This window comes from Anomaloglossus baeobatrachus, chromosome 8, assembly GCF_048569485.1.
Source record: "Anomaloglossus baeobatrachus isolate aAnoBae1 chromosome 8, aAnoBae1.hap1, whole genome shotgun sequence".
In the NCBI taxonomy this organism is placed as follows: Eukaryota; Metazoa; Chordata; class Amphibia; order Anura; family Aromobatidae; genus Anomaloglossus; species Anomaloglossus baeobatrachus.
Window position 1 is genome coordinate 129562806 of NC_134360.1, and position 24039 is coordinate 129586844.

Below are 24039 nucleotides of genomic sequence, written 5' to 3' on the forward strand. Positions count from 1 at the left end.
TTTACCAGACGTGCATGCAGATGAGTTGGTTGCCGGAAGCAGTGTCTGGACTGCGGCAGGTGCTGGCGCGTCCCCAGAGGTCAGTGTCGCCCACGGCTGGAGGTCCCTGCTCGTAGTGTCCGGCAGCATTGTGTACACGAGCGGGGCCGCCACTATTCTCCTAGGTATGAAGTCTGTGATGCGCCGGCCTCCACTGTTGCTGCTGCTCTCCTGTTGTAGTGTCATCCCTCTGAGGGCCGCACGGTGGACCTCAGCACTGATCCTATATACGGCATTATCACTTTCACGGGTTGGGTGATGGAGGGTTTCTGTGAACCACATGTCAGGGACTGATCACTAGTCCTTACAGACCCTCAGAAGCAGGAAAGTGGATGTCCAGATACATCATATTGGTCAGCGGTCCTTCAGTGGGGTCACTAGGGTCTGATGCCCCCCCACCTTCCATTCCTCTGTCTTGCTTTCCCCCCCATTCCTCCTTTCTGGGCCCCTTCCTGGTGTAATATCCCCCCCCCCCCCATTCCTCTGTCCTGGGCCCCTTCCTGGTGTGATGGCCCCTTCCTAGTGTGATGGCCCCTTCCTAGTGTGATGGCCCCTTCCTAGTGTGATGCCCCCCCATTCCTCTGTCCTGGGCCCCTTCCTGGTGTGATGGCCCTTCCTAGTGTGATGCCCCCCCATTCCTCTGTCCTGGGCCTCTTCCTGGTGTGATGGCCCCTTCCTAGTGTGATGCCCCCCCATTCCTCTGTCCTGGGCCCCTTCCTGGTGTGATGCCCCCCCATTCCTCTGTCCTGGGCCCCTTCCTGGTGTGATGCCCCCCCATTCCTCTGTCCTGGGCCCCTTCCTGGTGTGATGCCCCCCCATTCCTCTGTCCTGGGCCCCTTCCTGGTGTGATGCCCCCCCATTCCTCTGTCCTGGGCCCCTTCCTGGTGTGATGCCCCCCCATTCTCTGTCCTGGGCCCCTTCCTGGTGTGATGCCCCCCCATTCCTCTGTCCTGGGCCCCTTCCTGGTGTGATTGCCCCCCATTCCTCTGTCCTGGGCCCCTTCCTGGTGTGATGCCCCCCATTCCTCTGTCCTGGGCCCCTTCCTGGTGTGATGCCCCCCATTCCTCTGTCCTGGGCCCCTTCCTGGTGTGATGCCCCCCCATTCCTCTGTCCTGGGCCCCTTCCTGGTGTGATGCCCCCCCATTCCTCTGTCCTGGGCCCCTTCCTGGTGTGATGCCCCCCCATTCCTCTGTCCTGGGCCCCTTCCTGGTGTGATGCCCCCCCATTCCTCTGTCCTGGGCCCCTTCCTGGTGTGATGCCCCCCCATTCCTCTGTCCTGGGCCCCTTCCTGGTGTGATGCCCCCCCATTCCTCTGTCCTGGGCCCCTTCCTGGTGTGATGCCCCCCCATTCCTCTGTCCTGGGCCCCTTCCTGGTGTGATGCCCCCCCATTCCTCTGTCCTGGGCCCCTTCCTGGTGTGATGCCCCCCCATTCCTCTGTCCTGGGCCCCTTCCTGGTGTGATTGCCCCCCCCCCCCATTCCTCTGTCCTGGGCCCCTTCCTGGTGTGATTTCCCCCCCCCCCCCATTCCTCTGTCCTGGGCCCCTTCCTGGTGTGATGCCCCCCCCCCCCCATTCCTCTGTCCTGGGCCCCTTCCTGGTGTGATGCCCCCCCCCCCCCATTCCTCTGTCCTGGCCCCTTCCTGGTGTGATGCCCCCCCCCCCCCCCCATTCCTCTGTCCTGGGCCCCTTTCCTGGTGTGATGCCCTCCCCCCCCCCCCATTCCTCTGTCCTGGGCCCCTTCCTGGTGTGATGCCCTCCCCCCCCCCCCATTCCTCTGTCCTGGGCCCCTTCCTGGTGTGATGCCCTCCCCCCCCCCATTCCTCTGTCCTGGGCCCCTTCTGGTGTGATGCCCTCCCCCCCCCCATTCCTCTGTCCTGGGCCCCTTCCTGGTGTGATGCCCCCCCCATTCCTCTGTCCTGGGCCCTTTCCTGGTGTGATGCCCCCCCCCCCCATTCCGCTGTCCTGGGCCTCTTCCTGGTGTGATGCCCCCCCCCCCCCCATTCGTCTGTCCTGGGCCCCTTCCTGGTGTGATGCCCTCCCCCCCCCATTCGTCTGTCCTGGGCCCCTTCCTGGTGTGATGCCCCCCCCCCCATTCGTCTGTCCTGGGCCCCTTCCTGGTGTGATGCCCTCCCCCCCCATTCCTGTGTCCTGGGCCCCTTCCTGGTGTGATGCCCCCCCCATTCCTGTGTCCTGGGCCCCTTCCTGGTGTGATGCCCCCCCCCCCCCCATTCCTCTGTCCTGGGCCCCTTCCTGGTGTGATGCCCCCCCCCCCCCCCATTCCTCTGTCCTGGGCCCCTTCCTGGTGTGATGCCCTCCCCCCCATTCCTCTGTCCTGGGCCCCTTCCTGGTGTGATGCCCTCCCCCCCCCCCATTCCTCTGTCCTGGGCCCCTTCCTGGTGTGATGCCCTCCCCCCCCCCCATTCCTCTGTCCTGGGCCCCTTCCTGGTGTGATGCCCTCCCCCCCCCCATTCCTCTGTCCTGGGCCCCTTCCTGGTGTGATGCCCTCCCCCCCCCCATTCCTCTGTCCTGGGCCCTTTCCTGGTGTGATGCCCCCCCCCCATTCCGCTGTCCTGGGCCTCTTCCTGGTGTGATGCCCCCCCCCCCCCCAATTCGTCTGTCCTGGGCCCCTTCCTGGTGTGATGCCCTCCCCCCCCCCATTCGTCTGTCCTGGGCCCCTTCCTGGTGTGATGCCCCCCCCCCCCATTCGTCTGTCCTGGGCCCCTTCCTGGTGTGATGCCCTCCCCCCCCATTCCTGTGTCCTGGGCCCCTTCCTGGTGTGATGCCCCCCCCATTCCTGTGTCCTGGGCCCCTTCCTGGTGTGATGCCCCCCCCCCCCCATTCCTCTGTCCTGGGCCCCTTCCTGGTGTGATGCCCCCCCCCCCCCCCCATTCCTCTGTCCTGGGCCCCTTCCTGGTGTGATGCCCTCCCCCCCATTCCTCTGTCCTGGGCCCCTTCCTGGTGTGATGCCCTCCCCCCCCCCATTCCTCTGTCCTGGGCCCCTTCCTGGTGTGATGCCCTCCCCCCCCCCCCATTCCTCTGTCCTGGGCCCCTTCCTGGTGTGATGCCCTCCCCCCCCCCCATTCCTCTGTCCTGGGCCCCTTCCTGGTGTGATGCCCTCCCCCCCCCATTCCTCTGTCCTGGGCCCCTTCCTGGTGTGATGCCCCCCCCATTCCTCTGTCCTGGGCCCTTTCCTGGTGTGATGCCCCCCCCCCCATTCCGCTGTCCTGGGCCTCTTCCTGGTGTGATGCCCCCCCCCCCCATTCGTCTGTCCTGGGCCCCTTCCTGGTGTGATGCCCTCCCCCCCCCATTCGTCTGTCCTGGGCCCCTTCCTGGTGTGATGCCCTCCCCCCTCCATTCGTCTGTCCTGGGCCCCTTCCTGGTGTGATGCCCTCCCCCCCCCCATTCCTGTGTCCTGGGCCCCTTCCTGGTGTGATGCCCCCCCCCATTCCTGTGTCCTGGGCCCCTTCCTGGTGTGATGCCTCCCCCCCATTCCTCTGTCCTGGGCCCCTTCCTGGTGTGATGCCCCCCCCCCATTCCTCTGTCCTGGGCCCCTTCCTGGTGTGATGCCCTCCCCCCCCATTCCTCTGTCCTGGGCCCCTTCCTGGTGTGATGCCCCCCCCCCACTCCTCTGTCCTGGGCCCCTTCCTGGTGTGATGCCCCCCCCCATTCCTCTGTCCTGGGCCCCTTCCTTGTGTGATGCCCTCCCCCCCCCCATTCCTCTGTCCTGGGCCCCTTCCTGGTGTGATGCCCGCTTCCTGGTCTCATGCAATTCCCGTTCCCCAACCTGGGCCCCTTCCTGGTATGATGCCCCATCCTTGGCCACTCTTTTGTTCTTATCTAACACATTTAATAAAAATCTCTATATTTCTCACCTCCCACAATGCACAGCATACTCTTCTATAGCTGGCGCAGAAGCCAGGAGCTAACTTAAGTGTTTCGGCACGGGAAGCATGTGACGTCACTGCCATGCGCCACCCATGCAATTCTGCCTATGATTGGCCAATAGGTCTCTGCGCTGTAGTACATTTCACCTGAATGTGCATTTGAGAACACATTCAGATGAAATAGGCACTGGCGTCAGTGGGCCCCATTCCTGTATAGACCTGTTTGCGATCACACCCTCTGCGACCGTGATCTTTACACCCTGCTGTTCTTCCTTATAATATCATGGGTTCAAGACCTCGTGGCCCCATCAATCAGCTGTTGTTAGCCCCTGTGGCGGCTGGATAGCAGTGAACTGAGCTGGATAGCAGTGAACTGAGCCAGAGCTGCACAGATCCGCTCACTGTGGGTGTCTGATTCTTCTCATACTAGCCGAACTGAGAATTTTGATCAATTCTGCCAGAAAAAGAAGCAGATTTGTCTAATAAGATATATTATAAAGTTGCTTATTATCATGTGTAATATTGATGCGTTTAACCCCTTTACGACCAAGGATATTCTGGTCGTCCTTGGTTGCCTCCCAGTTACCAATCAGCAAACGAGTGATCAACAGACGTGTGGCTGACAGGTGTAGGTGGATCGGAGATCCACCCTCATCTGTTAAACCCTTTAAATCGTGCTGTCAACCGCTGACAGCGTAATTTAAATAGCCACTGTGGGGATTGCGCCGTTCCTTGCAGCTATTGGCGGCCCCGTAAGTCACAGCAGATGAGCGTTTCTGCTGATCAGAGTGATGCCACTCCCTCCATAAGCGTGAATGCACAGGGCATCGGACTGTGCAGGCATTACGTCCCCTAGGGGGACTAGTAAAATCAATAAAAAATGTAAAAATAAAGAAAAAACAGCTAAAAGCTAAAATCACCCTCCCACCCCCCTTTACCCATTGAAAAATAAAGCTGTTAAAACCCCCACACATATTTAACACCTTCAGTCCCGGGGCACTTTCCGTGTTTGCGTTTTTTGTTTTTGCTCCCCTTCTTCCGAGAGCCATAACTTTTTTTTATTTTTCTGTCAATCTTGCCATATGAGGGCTTGTTTTTTGCGGGACAAGTTGTATTTTTAAATGAAACTATAAGTTTTACCATATGGTGTACTGGAAAACAGCAAAAAAATTCCAAGTGTGGAAAAACTGCAAAAAAAGTGTGATGGCACAATAGTTTTTCGATGTTTTATTCACGGTGTTCACTATATGGTAAAACTGATGTGTGGGTATGATGCCTGAGGTCGGTGCGAGTTTGTAGACACCAAACATGTATAGGCTTACTTGTATCTAAGGGGTTAAAAAAAATTCACAAGCTTGTCCAATAAAAGTGTCGTACGTTTTGCGCCATTTTCCGAAACCCGTAGCGTCCTCATTTTTCGGGATCTATGGCTCAGTGACGGCTTATTTTTTGCGTCTCGAGCTGACATTTTTAATGGTACCATTTTTGCGCAGATGCTAAGTTTTGATCGCTTTTTATTGCATTTTGCGTAAAACTTGCGGCGACCAAAAAACGTAATTTTGGCGTTTGGTAAACGGCGTAGTGGCAAAAAAATTCCAATCAGATTAATTGATTTTATATTTTGATCGGGCATTTCTGAACGCGGCGATACCAAATGTGTATATTTATTTATTTTGTAACCCTTTAATTTTCAATGGTGGGGAAAGGGGGGTGATTTGAACTTTTAGGTGTTTTTTTTTTTTTTTTTATTTTTGAAAACTTTTTTTAACTTTTTTTTTTAATTTTACTAGTCCCCCTAGGAGGCTATAGCGATCAACAATCCGATCGCTCTTATCTATCTGCTGATTACAGCTACACAGCAGTAAACAGCAGATACAGTCACTTCCTGTTTCACTCTGCTCCGGGCCGAGGGAAAACGATAGTGATACATCTAAGAAAAACAAAAAGCCAGCACTAAATGTGCACTTCAGCACTAAAAATTCCAAGCTGTACTTATTATAAAAATTTTTGAGATTTTTGGCAAAAAATTGCAATTTCTTGAGCTGCCTCGCCACGTCACGGCAAATCTCATTTGAGGCAGTCCTACACTAAAATATTTTTATAAAATGTGCCATACGGCGTCACATATGAATAGTAGAACTGCTCTTAGCAGCACTCACCTGGTCTATTTCAATCCCGTACCCATGACTGAGTCATGGCTGTGGGCGGGACAGGTCCAAGCAAATGCTGCATGAAGTAAATAGCCTGTGGACAAGGCCTGATGACAATGTGAACAGTCACCAACCGCCAAAATCTAGACAGATGGAATACATCCCAAATTGGGGTGCATAGCTTGGTGGGGGTCAGCCACCGACCAATTCAATGAAGAAAAACAACATATGATACATCATAGCTCCAGGCATCATCACATGACCCTGTGCTACCATGGCAACCACCGAAAGTCACGTGATCACACACGTGACTTCCGGTGGGGGCGGCGGTAAGTGAAAATCTTCACCGCGCGTATATACATCTCGCTGCCAGACTTTGGCAGCGAGATGTAAGGGGTTATTGTTACGGGTGGAATGCGATTCCACTCGTAACATGCAGGCACACATGTCAGCTGTTGAAAACAGCTGATATGTGAGCCGATCAACGCCGCCTGCCCGCGGCAGTGGGCGGGGCTTAACGGGACACTCTCCATGACGGATATATCCGGCCATGGTCGTGAAGGGTTTAATATTGCCGTGTTCAGAAATGCTAGATTTATCAAAATATAAAATCAATTAATCTGATCGGTACACGGCCTGACAAGAAAAAAATTCCACACTCCAAAATTACGTTTTTTGGTCGCCGCAACGTTTCTTTAAAATGCAATCATAAGCAATGAAAACATCGCATCTACCCAAAAATGTTATCATTAAAAATGTTAGCTCAAAGACTCAAAAAATAAGCAGTCACTGAGGTCTATTGTTTTTTTTTCTCCAAACATTTGATTTTTTTTTTTTTTTTTTCACCTTTTAAATAAAAGTAAAACTATACATGTTTGGGTACTGTCTAATACTCGCGTATTCATTTCGAATAGTGTGTGCAATCAATGGGGAATACTCGCAATGTAACGAGTAACCCGAATGCCGCACTATTCGCTACTCGCACGAATACTACGGCATTCTGGTTACTTGTTACTTGGCGAGTTTTTCCCCATTGCCTTGCACAAGCTATTTGTAATGAATACGCGAGTATTACAGTGCTTGATATGACAGGTACTCACTCAACTCTAGTATCTACAAACTTGTACTTATGAGGCATCACACTGACATGTCATATAGTGAACATGCTGAATAAAAAACGCCCAAAACAATCATGCAATTGCACTTTTTTTCACTGTCTCCACATATGGAGGTGAGTATAGGCCTTTTTATTATACCCAAGAGAAATGTGGTTCAGAATGGGATATCCTAGAGATGGACAACCCCCTTAAATTTTGGATCAACAGGATTTTAATGTGCTTGGCCAGAAATAAACCATGAGTTTCTTTGCTCCAAGGTAATATTGCTAACCACTGATTGATCCTAGCTACTTTGTATGTGGGGGAGTGGGAGCAGAGGAAGGGTTACTTAGTGATGGGGCTGACAAGGGTGAAAAACATAGTTTCTCAAGTCTGACCTATGTGTGGATCCAGGAGAAGGCAAAATCCCATTAGGTGGACACCAGTTGTCCAGCATGACTGCCACATCTTGAGAAATCTAGTACCCATAACCTGTCATAACATTTTTCAAGAAAGACATCAAGAGTCTTACTGAACTAATTTAATGAATCGTTCCTCAGAACTTTGTGTGAGTTCAATAGACTCTGCTTTTACAGTAAAGAACCCATGTTTATGATGATGGTGTAACATTCTTTTCTGTAGATGTCGGTCAGCCATTATTTACATGTGCCCTTGCTAACACACATTTACAAATCACGTGTTTTAAATTTGCCCAGTGCTAAGACCAAGTATAATGAATCCCTCTATGTTGTTACAGCTCCTATAAATCCATCTTATATTGTTTATTCTTTTCACAGATCAACAGCAGCACAACCTGAAAAATGCCAAGTCCAAGGATCAGCAGAGCAGCCGCCTCTGGCAATCCTAATATCAATGGAAGGTTTGAGTTTATGTCCTTACTGACCAACAAAGCTAGTGTTTCAGACCTAACGTCAGCGAGGCACCGGCCATCAGACAGTCCAGTTCACCGCAAGGACTCGAATTCCTCCTCCACTCAGCAGCAGCTTCCAGAAGAAGACTGCATGAAATTAAACCCATCATTTCTTGGAATTGCACTAAGGTCATTATTGGCTGTAGACTTGTGGTTGTCCAAAACGATGGGAGTTTGCGCAAGGGAAGGATCCTCGTGGGGCAGTGCCCGTCCTATGATGAAGTTGGTGGAGATTTCTGGTCATGGCATTCCTTGGATTGCTGGTACAATGTATTGTCTGTACAGAAGTGACAGCTCAGCTGGCCGGGAGGTCATACTGAATCTGCTCTTTGGTAAATTACTTTTGTTAATACTTCTGTGGATTTCTATTGGGTTTGACAGGTGGAATAGCAAATATTGCTTCACTCTACACAGGAAAGTGATGAAAGCTTAAAGCTCCACTCTGACAGGCTGCATTAAATAGAAGTCCTCTGACTCGGGTCTTATACTTGCCAGCCGCCGTCTTCACCTTCTATCACCGGTCGGTCTCCTGTTATTCTTGACCTGCCAGCAGCTTCAGTGTTTAATGGAGCGCCCCGGAGGTCCCAAATCACTGCAACTCTTTAAGAACCTTGTTCTGGCTCTTATTAGGAGCTTGTGATATTACTTCTGACTTCCGGCCAGTCAGACATTATGGGCACAGCGTTTTTTTGGGAAACACAATCCCTTTAAAGAGAATAAATATATAAATAGTCAAACTGCTAAAAATGCTCCTAAAATCAGTTGTCACAAAACGTCTGCCTATATAGTACATAAACTCCTACCCAAGTCTGATTAGTGTCCATATTGTAAATATGCTCAAATGCGTCTGTTATCCAGATTCCAGGGAACTAAGAAGGGAGAGTAAAAAAAAATGTCCAAGTTGTGGATGATAGGAGTTTGTAATCTGTGGATTATGGGTGTAAGAACTGGCCGGCAGCACTAGTGCACATAAACAGAGGGATGTCACTCACTAAGGAATAGTCCATCCAGGATACTATCTCCAATGCGTTTCAAAGGAAGTGTCCTTCATCAGGGTTTTCCATTATTATTGATCCCATGGACTTGTATAGGCAGACCTTGCTTCAGGTAATTATGGCTCCAATAATACACCACCTGTATATCCCACAGTTTAGTGTAATTAAATAATGAAAGGGAAGGTAGGTAGGAAATACTGAAAGGGAAGGTAGGTAGGAAATACTGAAAGGGAAGGTAGGTAGGAAATACTGAAAGGGAAGGTAGGTAGGAAATACTGAAAGGGAAGGTAGGTAGGAAATACTGAAAGGGAAGGTAGGTAGGAAATAATGAAAGGAAAGGTAGGTAGGAAATAATGAAAGGGAAGGTAGGTAGGAAATAATGAAAGGGAAGGTAGGTAGGAAATAAGGAAAGGGGAGGAAGGAAGGACATAACGAAAGGGGAGGTAGGAAGGAAATAACGAAAGGGGAGGTAGGAAGGAAATAACGAAAGGGGAGGTAGGAAGGAAATAACGAAAGGGGAGGTAGGAAGGAAATAACGAAAGGGGAGGTAGGAAGGAAATAACGAAAGGGGAGGTAGGAAGGAAATAACGAAAGGGGAGGTAGGAAGGAAATAACGAAAGGGGAGGTAGGAAGGAAATAACGAAAGGGGAGGTAGGAAGGAAATATTGAAGAGAATTATTATTGGTGGATGGATCATATTTTTTTTTTTTTTCTTCCATAAAAATGTATTCTTTAACAGAAACAAAAAAACATTTATTAAAATAGTCATATTGCATTCTGGAACATCAACATAAGGCCGGGGGCACTAGTGCGATGCTCGCATAACACTCAGCTCCCGCTGGCAGCACAGCAGGAGCCGAGTGTCATGCTAGTATCCATGCGACTGAGGTCCGACCGTGCGAGTGGACCTGCTGCGGAGGGGCGGGCCGGTGCTGCGGAGGGGAGGGAGGGATTTCTCTCCCTCTCTCCTCCGTAGCCGACTTTTACAATTCTCGCTCTGCACGCGCGGTACACCGATGTACCGCGAGTGCAGTGCGATTTTCTCTCGCCCCATTCACTTAAATGGATGCGAAAGAAAAGAGTCTCGCATTACAATCGCAGCATGCTGTGATTGTTTTCTCGGTCTGATTAGGGCTGAGAAAATAATCGCTCATGTGCGCTGACACACAGGCTAATATTGGTCCAAGTGGAATGCGATGTTTTATCGCACTCCACTCACACTGTTTTTTTTCGCCGTGTGTCTTAGGCCTCACTGTCCAAAAAACTTATGTTCAATAAAAAGTGGGAAATTACACTCTTACAAGAATGGGAGAGACTTATGTAATAAAAGCTAATTTAGCCTGCTACAGTAAGGGTGTGATGTATTGCATTACGTGCCTATGTGACAAATTATATATAGGACGCACAAAGCGTAAACTGCGCACCAGATTAAAGGAACAGCTTTTGTGCCATCCTTTATGTAGACATTACAAAGAGTTCCATAATGGTAATATAAAGGCAACATGTTCTTGAGGATTGAAAGGGTTAAGCAACACTGGAGAGGGGGAAATTACCTACATTTAATGTCTAGAATAGAAAGTAAATGGATATTTCAATTGAACACTTTATAACCAGAAGGATCAAATGGCAAAATAGTTACTTACATTTATGTACTGTGGGGATATACAGGTGGTGTATCATTGGATCCATGTTTACATGACTCAAGGTCTGCCTATACAAGTCCATGGGATCATTAGCAGTGGAACTCCCTGATGAAGGACTCTTCCTTTTGAAACGCATTGGAAAAAATATTCTGGATTACGGACTTTCACAGTGAGTGCTGTCACTCAGTTTAGGCAGACTGTGATATACTCTATTAAGGCAAGTGTATGTTAGCGCTACCAGCCAGAACACTGCACAGGCACCTTTTTAGGCTGGAGTCACACTTACGATTAACTCGCACGAGTGCTATGCGAGAAAATATTGCATTGCACTCGGACCCATGTTAATCAATGAGGCAGCTCCCATCTGCTATTTTTTTACTCACTCCAAATCGGACTGAGAAAAAAAATCGCAGCATGCTGCATTTGGTGAGTTTCTCGCGCGAGTCTCTTCAATGCAAGTCTATGGGTGCGTGAAAAAAACGCATGTCATACGGACGACACACACACACACACACACACACACACACACACACACACACACACACACCATCCTAGTGACATCCATTTTTCTCAATGGATTTCTAGCAAGTAGCAGAGAACACTGTAAATGCTCCTGTACATAACATTACATGAATAGCAGCTGCTGAGGGTAAAAACTGATTGCACACTGTCAGCACACTGCAAAAACAGGAGGAAGGCCAGTATATATGCAAATATGAACATTTTTTATTTATTAGAAAAGGTGTACGCATAAACAACAGCAATTGATCAAGATTTAAAAACAACTACCAGTTAATCATGGGGGCATAGGCATTGAAAACAATGGGGTATTTTCTGTCTGTCTCAAATAGACGTGAGAGAGGTGACACTAACCAAAGGAAATGGTATATAGTAAATTGGCAAAACATGAGGCAGGAATGTGATGAACTATTTTCTGTCTGTCTCAAATAGCCTTGAGAGAGGTGACAATAAGCCACATAAATGGTGAATTGGCAGAGCATGAGGCAGAAGCGTAATGATATGGTCAAACTCCACCTGTGTATATATAATAAGATGTGAAGGCACCCGTATAGACGAAAGGATCACAGATAACAAAAACAAGTGAAATACTACACTGTAAATTTCATGTGATGTATTATCAAAAGAATGAGGGACCATGGTCTGACCGGGTGCAAAAAAAGGAGAAAATCTCCAGTCTACTCAAGACAGAATAACCGTATATGAAATTTAATGGGAAATTGTCTGAGGAGACTGGAGTATCAGGGGAGTTGAACCACAATAATTAGCGTGTCAAAAACATTGTACATGCTTCAGAAAAAATCATAAATTGCAGATTACTATAAAAAGGCCTAAATTGACAGGTATAATACCACAAAGGTCCCTAGGTCAGTCATAGCAGCATATAAAGGGTAAAGTTAAAGTGCAAATGCATCCAAGCTAGAATCAGATCCGAGTGGCATCATGCATATACAATACACAGGTCATTATGAAGTACTAAAGTCAAAATGTGACAAAGGAAAAAACCCAAAACATGTTCAATACCAAATGTACATACTCAAAGAGGAGCAAGATCACCACCAACGCGCGTTTCGCGGAGGTGCTATTGCTTTCTCAAGGAGGAAACCCTGACAGCACACTGATGAAATGTGAGAAGAAATCGTCCGACTTTCTGGCATGAGAATCGGAACGATTTTTACACTCGCAAGTCTGATTCCAGCCTTACACCCATCATCCACAGAACATGAATTCTCATCATCCACAACCAGGAGGTTGACAGCTGATGGGCAATTACGGCTTACTTTCCCTTCTTTTCTCCCTGGAATCTGGATAACAGACACATCTGAGCATGATTACAAGCTGGACATTAATGAGACTCATGTAGGATTTTATACTACTGTATATACACAGAATTCATGACAAGAGTTGGGTGACCATTGATTATAGGTGCATTTTCAGCATGGTTTGCCTATTTTATATATTTTTATTTTCTTCGGCGCTCCATTGGGAGACCCAGACGATTGGGTGTATAGCTACTGCCTCCGGAGGCCACACAAAGCATTACACTAAAAAGTGTAAGGCCCCTCCCCTTCTGGCTATACACCCCCCGTGGGATCACGGGCTGCTCAGTTTTCAAGCTTTGTGCGAAGGAGGTCAGACATCCACGCATAGCTCCACTGTTTAGTCAGCAGTAGCTGCTGACTATATCGGATGGAAGAAAAGAGGGCCCATGCTAAAGGGCCCCCAGCATGCTCCCTTCTCACCCCACTCTTGTTGGCGGTGTTTGTTAAGGTTGAGGTACCCATTGCGGGTACGGAGGCTGGAGCCCACATGCTGTTTTCCTTCCCCATCCCCCTGAGGGCTCTGGTGAAGTGGGATCTTACCGGCCTCCAGGCTCTGAGGCCGGGCTCCATCCACAGACCCGGAGATCCTGCTGGATACGGAGCTAGGTACCGTCAGGGACAAGGCCCTGCAACATTCAGGTACTCTGTGTCCCCGTACAGACAGGCACAGACACACTCCAGTGTTGCTGGGTGTTCTAGTGCGCCGGGGACAGTAGCGCTGCGCGCTTGGGTTATACTCACTGCAGCTTAGCTGAGTGAGTTTATGTGTGGGGAACTACCGCGCCGGCCGCCCCCGGGGACTGCGGCGCGGCTGAGACTTGTGGTGCGCCGGGGACTTCGCGCCGACCGTGCTTTTACGACGGCAGCGCTTATAAATCTAGTCCCCGGCTTCTGCGGCCTAGTTACGTTTCGTTCCCGCTCCCAGCCCTGTCAGTCAGGGAAGGGGAGAGACGCTGTACAATAGTCAGCGCCGAGGGCTGGAGTCTTATTTACATACTCCAGCCCTCTCACTGGGCACAGTGGGACGCCAGTTTCCCGCTCTTTGTCTGCAGCACGCCCACGGCCCGCCCCTCTTCACAGGACGCCGGCAGCCATTCCTGCACGCAGTCTGAGCTGGAGAACGGACATAGCCCTGGGAGACCCAGACAGGGGATTCTGGCGACCACACACCCGCTGTTAAGCGGGCGGTAAGCAGCACCTAGGTGCTGACCCCACTAGTGCCACAGTGTTGTTTTGTGTACTTTTGTCTGTACCTATATATTGCACTGTACGGTCGCTTCTTGGCTTATACCCCTATATTGCTCTGAGGAGACAACAGCATGTCATCCGCAAAAAGCAAGGGTGCCAAGGCACAGGCTTTATATGCTGCCTGTACCGCATGTGGGGCTGATCTACCGGCAGGTTCCACTGACCCCCATTGTGTGCAATGTTCGGTCCCTGTGCCACTTCGTCAGCCGGAGTCTATGCTAGTAGTGGCCCAGGCAGAGACGCCTGTGAACCCTGCCCCGGTGACGGGGACAGAGTTTGCAGTTTTTGCTGATAAGATGTCTGTGACTATGACAAAAATTCTAGAAACTTTGCAGTCCAGGCCGGTCACTCAGACCATGGGCACTGTTGATTCAATGTTCCCCGGGCCCCCTCAGTTGGAACTAATCCGTGCTCCAAGGGGGTCCCAGGCATCACAGGCTGAAGGCTCTGACTCGGACGACAGTCCCAGGCAGCCTAAGCGAGCTCGCTGGGAGAGACCCTCGGCGTCATCACGCTGGTCAGGGTCTCAGCGAGAGGATTCTCTGTATGATGAGACAGAGCTAGGTGATCAGGAGTCTAATCCTGAGACCGCTCTCAACCTGGATACCCCTGATGGTGACGCCATGGTGAATGATCTTATAGCGGCCATCAATAGACTGCTGGATATTTCTCCTCCAGCGGAGGAGGCAGCAGCACAGCAGGAGAAATTCCATTTCAGGTATCCCAAGCGTAAATTGAGTACTTTTCTGGACCACTCTGACTTCAGAGAAGCAGTCCAGAAACACCATGCTTATCCAGATAAGCGTTTCTCCAAACGTCTTAAGGATACACGTTATCCCTTTCCCCCTGACGTGGTCAAACGCTGGACCCAGTGTCCAAAGGTGGACCCCCCAATCTCCAGGCTTTCGGCTAGATCCACAGATGGACCTTTGGTTGAAATCTGTCTATGAAGCTATCGGCGCGTCGTTTGCTCCAGCATTCGCAGCCGTGTGGGCACTCCAAGCTATTTCAGCTGGTCTGGCGCAGGTGGACTCTGTCATACGTCCATCAGTGCCGCAAGTGGCGTCCTTGACCTCGCAAATGTCTGCGTTTGCGACTTACGCTATCAATGCGGTCTTGGACTCTACCAGCCGTACGTCAATGGCGTCCGCCAACTCGGTGGTTTTACGCAGAGCCTTATGGTTAAAGGAATGGAAAGCAGATTCTGCTTCCAAAAAATGCTTAACCAGTTTGCCATTATCTCAAGACAGACTGTTTGGTGAGCAATTGGCTGAAATCATTAAACAGTCCAAGGGTAAGGACTCTTCCTTACCCCAGCCCAGATCAAGCAAACCTCAACAGTGGAGGGGACAGTCGAGGTTTCGGTCCTTTCGAGGTTCGGGCAGGGCCCAATTCTCCTCGTCCAAAAGGACTCAGAAGGAGCAGAGGAGCTCAGATTCCTGGCGGGCTCACTCACGCCCAAAGAAAGCAGCTGGAGGAACCGCTTCCAAGCCGGCTGCCTCATGACTTTCGGCCTCCTCTCTCCGCATCCTCGGTCGGTGGCAGGCTCTCCCGCTTTTGCGACATTTGGCTGCCACAGGTCAAGGACCGGTGGGTAACAGACATTTTGTCTCACGGGTACCGGATAGAGTTCAGTTCTCGTCCTCCGCCTCGGTTCTTCAGAACTTCCCCACATCCCGACCGAGGCGATGCTCTTCTGCAGGCGGTGTGCTCTCTAAGGGCAGAAGGAGTGGTGATCCCTGTTCCTCTTCAGGAACGAGGTCAAGGTTTTTACTCCAATCTGTTTGTGGTGCCAAAAAAGGACGGCTCTTTCCGTCCTGTTCTGGACCTAAAACTGCTCAACAAGCACGTGAAAACCAGGCGGTTCCGGATGGAATCTCTCCGCTCCGTCATTGCCTCGATGTCTCAAGGAGATTTCCTAGCATCAATAGACATCAAAGATGCTTATCTCCACGTGCCGATTGCTCCAGAGCACCAGCGTTTTCTACGCTTCGTTATAGGAGACGAACACCTTCAGTTCGTAGCCCTGCCATTTGGTCTGGCGACAGCCCCACGGGTTTTCACCAAGGTCATGGCAGCAGTGGTAGCAGTCTTGCACTCTCAGGGACACTCGGTGATCCCTTACTTGGACGATCTACTTGTCAAGGCACCCTCTCAAGAGGCATGCCAACACTGCCTGAACGTTGCGCTGGAGACTCTCCAGACTTTCGGGTGGATCATCAACTTTTCAAAGTCAAATCTGTCACCGACCCAATCACTAACATATCTTGGCATGGAGTTTCATACTCTCTCAGCGATAGTGAAGCTTCCGATGGACAAGCAGCGTTCACTACAGACAGGGGTGCACTCTCTCCTTCAAGGCCAGTCGCACCCCTTAAGACGCCTCATGCACTTCCTGGGGAAGATGGTGGCAGCAATGGAGGCAGTCCCGTTTGCGCAGTTTCATCTGCGCCCACTTCAATGGGACATTCTCCGCCAATGGGACGGGAAGTCGACGTCCTTAGACAGGAAAGTCTACCTTTCCCAGACGGCCAAGGACTCTCTTCAATGGTGGCTTCTTCCCACCTCATTATCACAAGGAAGGTCCTTCCTACCCCCATCCTGGGCGGTGGTCACGACAGACGCGAGTCTGTCAGGGTGGGGAGCAGTTTTTCTCCACCACAGGGCTCAGGGTACGTGGACTCAGCAGGAGTCCACCCTTCAGATCAATGTTCTGGAAATCAGGGCAGTGTATCTTGCCCTACAAGCCTTCCAGCAGTGGCTGGAAGGAAAGCAGATCCGAATTCAGTCGGACAACTCCACAGCGGTGGCATACATCAACCACCAAGGCGGGACACGCAGTCGGCAAGCCTTCCAGGAAGTCCGGCGGATTCTGATGTGGGTGGAAGCCACGGCCTCCACCATATCTTCAGTTCACATCCCCGGCGTAGAAAACTGGGAAGCAGACTTCCTCAGTCGCCAGGGTATGGACGCAGGGGAATGGTCCCTTCACCCGGACGTGTTTCAGGAAATCTGTCGCCGCTGGGGAAGGCCGGACGTCGACCTAATGGCGTCCCGGCACAACAACAAGGTCCCAACTTTCATGGCACGGTCTCGCGATCACAGAGCTCTGGCGGCAGACGCCTTAGTGCAAGATTGGTCGCAGTTCCAGCTGCCCTATGTGTTTCCCCCTCTGGCACTCTTGCCCAGAGTGCTACGCAAGATCAGGTCCGATTGCCGCCGCGTCTTGCTCGTCGCTCCAGACTGGCCGAGGAGGTCGTGGTATCCGGATCTGTGGCATCTCACGGTCGGCCAACCGTGGGCGCTACCAGACCGGCCAGACTTACTGTCACAAGGGCCGTTTTTCCATCTGAATTCTACGGCCCTGAACCTGACTGTGTGGCCATTGAGTCCTGGATACTAGCATCTTCAGGATTATCTCAAGTGGTCGTGGCCACCATGAGGCAGGCTAGGAAGCCCACGTCTGCTAAGATCTACCACAGAACGTGGAAGATTTTCTTATCCTGGTGCTCGGCACAGGGAGTGTCCCCCTGGCCATTTGCATTGCCTACTTTTCTTTCCTTCCTGCAATCTGGTTTGGAAAAAGGCTTATCGCTCGGCTCCCTTAAAGGGCAAGTCTCAGCGCTATCGGTATTTTTTCAAAAGCGTCTAGCACGACTTCCTCAGGTACGCACGTTCCTGCAGGGGGTTTGTCACATCGTCCCTCCGTACAAACGGCCGTTAGATCCATGGGATCTGAACAGGGTACTAGTTGCTCTCCAGAAGCCGCCCTTCGAGCCTCTGAGGGATGTTTCACTTTCTCGACTCTCACAGAAAGTGGCCTTTCTGGTAGCGGTCACGTCTCTTCGGAGGGTATCCGAGCTGGCAGCGCTGTCATCCAAAGCTCCCTTCCTGGTTTTTCACCAGGACAAGGTAGTGCTGCGCCCGATTCAGGAGTTTCTCCCTAAGGTGGTATCCTCTTTTCATCTCAATCAGGATATCTCCTTGCCTTCCTTTTGTCCTCATCCAGTTCATCGGTATGAAAAGGATTTGCATTTGTTGGATCTCGTGAGAGCACTCAGAATCTACATTTCCCGCACGGCGCCCCTGCGCCGCTCGGATGCACTCTTTGTCCTTGTCGCTGGTAAGCGCAAAGGATCGCAGGCTTCCAAATCCACCCTGGCTCGATGGATCAAGGAACCGATTCTTGAAGCCTACCGTTCTGCTGGGCTTCCGGTTCCATCAGGGCTGAAGGCCCATTCTACCAGAGCCGTGGGTGCGTCCTGGGCATTACGACACCAGGCTACGGCTCAACAGGTGTGCCAGGCAGCTACCTGGTCGAGTCTGCACACTTTCACCAAACATTATCAGGTGCATACCTACGCTTCGGCGGACGCCAGCCTAGGTAGAAGAGTCCTGCAGGCGGCGGTTGCCTCCTCGTAGGGGAGGGCTGTTTTGCAGCTCTAACTTGAGGTATTAATTTACCCACCCAGGGACTGCTTTTGGACGTCCCAATCGTCTGGGTCTCCCAATGGAGCGCCGAAGAAGAAGGGAATTTTGTTACTTACCGTAAATTCCTTTTCTTCTAGCTCCAATTGGGAGACCCAGCACCCGCCCTGTTTCCTTCGGGATTTTTGGTTTTTTCGGGTACACATGTTGTTCATGTTGAACGGTTTCAGTTCTACGATGTTACTTCGGATTGAATTTGTTTAAACCAGTTATTGGCTTTCCTCCTTCTTGCTTTAGCACTAAAACTGAGCAGCCCGTGATCCCACGGGGGGTGTATAGCCAGAAGGGGAGGGGCCTTACACTTTTTAGTGTAATGCTTTGTGTGGCCTCCGGAGGCAGTAGCTATACACCCAATCGTCTGGGTCTCCCAATAGGAGCTAGAAGAAAAGGAATTTACGGTAAGTAACAAAATTCCCTTCTTCTTTGGTTTGTACCAGTTTGAGCAGATGGCTTGTGGCTTATTGCAGCTGTATGCACCTGGAGCTGGGAGCGCCAGTATATTTGTATATTTATCCCTTTTAAAGAGAAGCTTTCTCCTTATTTCTCAACCTTCTGTTAACCAAAGGCGAGCACAATACCTATACATCTTGTACGTGTATGAAGGATAAACTTCCTAATATGCCTATTCTTTTTCTTTCCAGCCCTGCTGTTGGATATCATTCTTGTGGGAATTGTGAAGGGAATAGTGAAGCGTCGTAGACCTACCCAGAACCGCATGGACATGTTTGCTACCTTCTCTGTGGACAAGTATTCCTTTCCATCAGGTCATGCTACGCGAGCTGCCATGGTTTCTCGTTTTATGCTTAATCACCTGGTATTAGCTGTGCCAGTCAGGATCCTTGTGATGCTTTGGGCTATTGTGGTTAGTTTGTCCAGAGTTATGCTGGGTAGACACAATGTGACAGATGTGCTGTTTGGCTTCTTCATGGGGCACATGCAGTATAGTTTGGTTGAATACTTCTGGCTGTCGCCAAATACGATACCTGCCCTGTTCAAAATATGATGTGTTGACAGAATGTGGTAACATTGAAGGCATCATGTTAGCCTTGTCATCATGTAAAATGGATATGATTAGATTGCCCACCTCATCTTGAAGCTTTTTATACATGGACCTCCAACTATATCTTTGAGGGGTCAGCTACATGCAGAACCAAGGCAAAAAATGACACTCTAGGAACTGATTAGTAGACAGCACTGGCTGTGAATCATTGCACTCCAAATCCAACATTCCGTCTTCTGCAGTGTTGGTCCAAGAACTGTGGACGTCACAATGGTGAAAACTGAAATCCTGAGGCTCTGTTCTACCTTTTCTTCAGATGTTCTATCTGGAAATATTTTATATACTGTGAAAATCATTGTGTTTGGAAATGTTTTTTTTTTCATTATTATATACATAAGGTTTAAGTCTGAACACTAATACTAGAAGCCTGTGGCTTTACATATTGTTCTTTGTTTTAGTATTACTTTTAGTGAGTTCACAATTTTGTTTCCCCCTCATATAAAGTAACTAAGTAAGGCTTGTTTGGTTCTCTTTTGTATCAGTATTTGTAAGCAAATAAATAGCTGTGAGTCCAATATACAGAAGAGGTCTTGAAGCCTTGTTTTTTTTTTTTTTTCTTATGTTGCAATCTTGGTTTCCACTTTACTAATACTGATGCAAAACTGCTACCAAAATACTGCCGTGTGATAGTGACCTCAGGCAAATTGAACAAAGGTCTTCAGTAAGGAACTGTTTTTTTTTGTTTTTTTGTTTTTTTTGGAGGACCTTTTGTAGAGTAAATTAAACTCCCTTCATAAAGAGGACCTTTCACCAATTGTATCTTGTCAAACTGGCCGCATCATGAAACAGCTGCTGCAAAACTGATTAAAATTGATGTAATAACACACAGCCTTGCTCTCCTACATGATTTCACTACTAACCAATTCAGTGATGAGCAGTTTTGTGTCATTACAAACACATCTCACAGCAGTCAGTTTGGGAGTGAGTGTCCTGAAGTGAATACAGCAAGAGGTGTTTGTAATGACAAATATTTCTGTTGTAGTCTGCGGAGAAGGTGCAGCAATGTGAGGAGCATGGCTGTGTCATTACATTTTATTTTCTTTCTGTATGACGCTCTTTACAGTTGGACAATAAGATGCATGGGAAGAGTACATGATCTCAGAGAAGAATCTCTGCTAACGACCCCTTGGGCTTAGTATAAATGAGAATCTAAACTTTATAATCTTATATCTCCGCAACAGAGATGATAGATTAAAAAATAAAAACAGTAATAACTTATTTCCGCTGTGCAGCCTTTATCCCATGTCGTGGTCAGTTTGCTGTGCTCATACTGGTGAAAGCCAGTAGAGAAACATAGTAGGTTGGTTGTCAGCGCTGCTGATTGACAGCTGAGAAAATGGTGCGGGACACAAAGTAGACTGGATGTGGTTTTAGGCTAAGTTCACACAGGGCATCTTTTGCGTCATTTTTGAGTCCACATATGCACCAAAATGCATGCATTTCCTTCCCTCAGCAAGGTCTATGAGATTTCTATGTTGCTGTCCACATTGGGCATCTTTTGTTGGCTATATCTTGGCTGCGTTTTTGAAGATGCAGCATGTCAATTATTTTTGCGTTTTTCCAATGTTTTTGAGCCCTTCCAGTCAATAGATTTGACTTAAAAACGCATTGGTTTTTTTTAATGTGTTTTTGGTGCGTTTTTTTGTGGTTAAAAAAAAGATGCCATGTGAACATACCCTTATCTACGCGTTTTGAGGTCTTCAGACTTCATTAGGATTATAGCCTTATGCAAAGTTTTGATCTTGATGAAGTCAGAAGACCTTGAAACCCTCAGATAATAAAACCATATCAAGTCTATTTTGTATCCTGGACCATTCTTTCGGATCTTCAACAGAAGCGCAGACGACCCACCTACTGTTTCTCTTGTAGCATTTCAATGTTTTTTTTAACCCTTGGGACTGCAGCAGCAAAACAAATTTTCAGCTTTAGCCACGATTCAGAAGTTTATCAGGTGATCAGTTCCTTTACATTATTGTGCTTTATTGTCAGATAAGTTCCTATTCTGCTTTTTTGCTACACACTGGTGAAAGGTTTTCTTTAAGAAGTTTCATAATAAGATCAGATTATTGTGTAGTTGAAAACCAATGGGGCCATTTTAAATGACACTGCTTTGGTTACACCAGCATAACTTGAACCTTGCCATCTTTTGCCAATCAGCCTTAATAATGTGTGTGATATGTTACTCTTATAAGAGGGTGATGTATTTTAACTTTTTTTTTTCTTTTTCTTTTCTTTTATAAACAATGGCTCTCTTTTAGATCATAACTGGGAAGTCAGTGTTGGATTCACTGCTCTGTTTTTGTCACTATCTTGCATTAGTATTTGTAATTCACAAGAAAAGCTTTACAGAATAATTAGTATTTCCTTGTCCAATTTCCACTCCTCAAACAATTATGCAAAACACTGTCTTGTAGAGGTGGTCTTATGGACGAAATCTGTATTCCAAGCTGGCAAAGAACACTGCTATATTACGAACACACAGTAATGTTATAATGGGAATCGCTGGTAAAAATTCAGTGTTACTGTAGTTTTGAGAAAAGTTTAGTTCACTGTTGCTAAATGCCATCTACCAGCATGTATATTTTCCTTAAAAAAAAAAAAGAATAAACACAATTCTGGTTTAAATGAAAAGACCATTATAGAGGACACTTCATCAACTTTTTCATTTTGAACTGGACACTGGAAGTAAGTGACTTCAGAGCAGAATAAAACTTTTTTTTTTTTTAAACTTTGCCTCTTCATTGCGGAGATATTAGCTAAGTATTTGATCTCCGTGCAGAGTGAATACTAGCCACAGTAACTAATTCAGGAGGTTAGCCCAGGAGATCAGGGCTGTCACTGACTCATGCAGGAGGTTAGCCCAAGAGGATGGGGCTGTCAGTGACTCATGCAGGAGGTTATCCCAGGAGATCAGGGCTGTCAGTGACTCATGCAGGAGGTTAGCCCAAGAGGAGGGGGCTGTCTGTGACTCATGCAGGAGGTTAGACCAAGAGGAGGGGGCTGTCAGTGACTCATGCAGGAGGTTAGCCCAGGAGATCAGGGCTGTCAGTATATATATGCAAAGTTTGAAACAAACATCACAATTTAAAGGAAATCAGTCAGCAGGATTTTCTCCCAAACTATATGTGCATGTTGGTCTTTCAAAGACAAGTCCAGCAATACCTTTTACATGGCCAGTCCGTTCCTGAGAAATCAGGGTATTGTTTGGTATACAAATGAAGCTGAAGAACTGTTTGTGGATCTGAAGCCTCGGTCACTCCACCTCCATTCCTCGCCCTGCGCAGCTTGCTCCTGCTTGACTGACCGCTCCACTGCATTGTCATACAGCACAGAGGCTGTTTATCATGCAGGTGGAGGCGGTGCAGGGCAGGGAATGGAGGTGGAGTGACCGAGGCTTCAGATCTATGAATACTACTTCAGCTTCATTTGCATATCAAATATAACCCTCATTTTTCAGGAATGGAGGCACAGACTGGCCATGTAAAGGTACTAGTGGACTTGTCTTTGAAAGATCTATGTATACGTATAGTTTGGTTGGTAAAATCTGATAACCAATTCCTTTTTAAAGCACCACTCCAGCATTTATTTATTTTTATTTCACTGCTGGAGTTGTGCTTTTAATCTAAGATCCCTTCCCATGGTCTTATACTCGCTCTTTGGCATTTTCACCTTTTTATCGGCGCTGATCTGTATCTGTTTGTGACATGCCAGATTGCTCCAGTGAGTTGGGTGTTAGGGGTACTTTACACGTTGCGACATCACTACCACTATATCGTCGGGGTCACGTCGTTAGTGACGCAAATACGGCGCCGGTAGCTACATCGCAACGTGTAAATCCTAGGTGGAACAATGAATGAGCACAGAAGCGTACAATCTCGCTGATCTGTGTCACGTCGTTCTTTTCCATAATGTCGGGTCGACCGCAGGTATGATGTTGTTTGTCACTCCTGCAGCAGCACACATCGCTGTGTGTAAACCCGCAGGAGCGACAAACATCAGCCGACAGCAATGCGGAAGGGAGAAGGTGAGCGGGATGTTATGTCCCACTTATCTCCGCCCCTCCGCTTTTATTGGCCGGCCGATTAGTGACGTCGCTGTGACGCCGAACGCACCTCCCCCTTGAAGGAGGGATTGTTCGGCGGTCACAGCAACGTTGCCAAGCAGGTATGTGCATGTGAAGCTGCCGTAGCGATTATGTTCGCTACGGCAGCAATCAACACATATCGCATGTGCGACGGGGGCTATCGCGCTGGACATCGCTAGCCGATGCTAGTGATGTCGCAGCGTGTAAAGTACCCCTTACTCTTCAGTGTAAGTCTATGAGAACATTGTTCTGGCCTCGTTCTTGCTCTCATAGAGAGTTTGTGATGTCACTTCTGATTTACGGACAGTCAGAAGTTGCAGTCATATGATGGTGCTGTGGGACAAGATTGGTGTCTGTAAAAGCGGAAAATGGTGGGCAAAGGGACCTTGGATTAAAAGCACCGCTCCAGTGATGAAAAGAAAGAAACAAACTTTGGAGTGGCGATTTCAAATGCTTTTTTCGATTTTATAATATATGCTCAATATGCATTCAATGGCACTGAGATAAGTATTTACATATAGACATTGTACAGACAACTTCATAACCTCTTAGTATTACAGTATGGCAAGTTGGAGGAGA

At 48.7% G+C, this 24039-nt stretch overlaps 1 protein-coding gene across 2 annotated transcripts; it reads left to right on the top strand.

Moving 5' to 3' along the window:
• On the top strand, window positions 1–22512 carry PLPP6 (phospholipid phosphatase 6). Of its 2 annotated transcripts, none has more exons than XM_075320928.1 (3): window positions 1–79; window positions 7968–8433; window positions 18958–22512. In XM_075320928.1, the coding sequence occupies exons 2-3, from the start codon at window positions 7992–7994 to the stop codon at window positions 19317–19319; spliced, it is 804 nt and encodes a 267-aa protein (XP_075177043.1). In that variant the 5' UTR covers window positions 1–79; window positions 7968–7991; the 3' UTR covers window positions 19320–22512. The 2 variants fall into 2 exon arrangements, with proteins under 2 accessions (XP_075177043.1, XP_075177044.1); XM_075320929.1 differs by lacking the exon at window positions 1–79 and adding an exon at window positions 85–164.
• Window positions 22513–24039: the final 1527 nt, after the last annotated feature.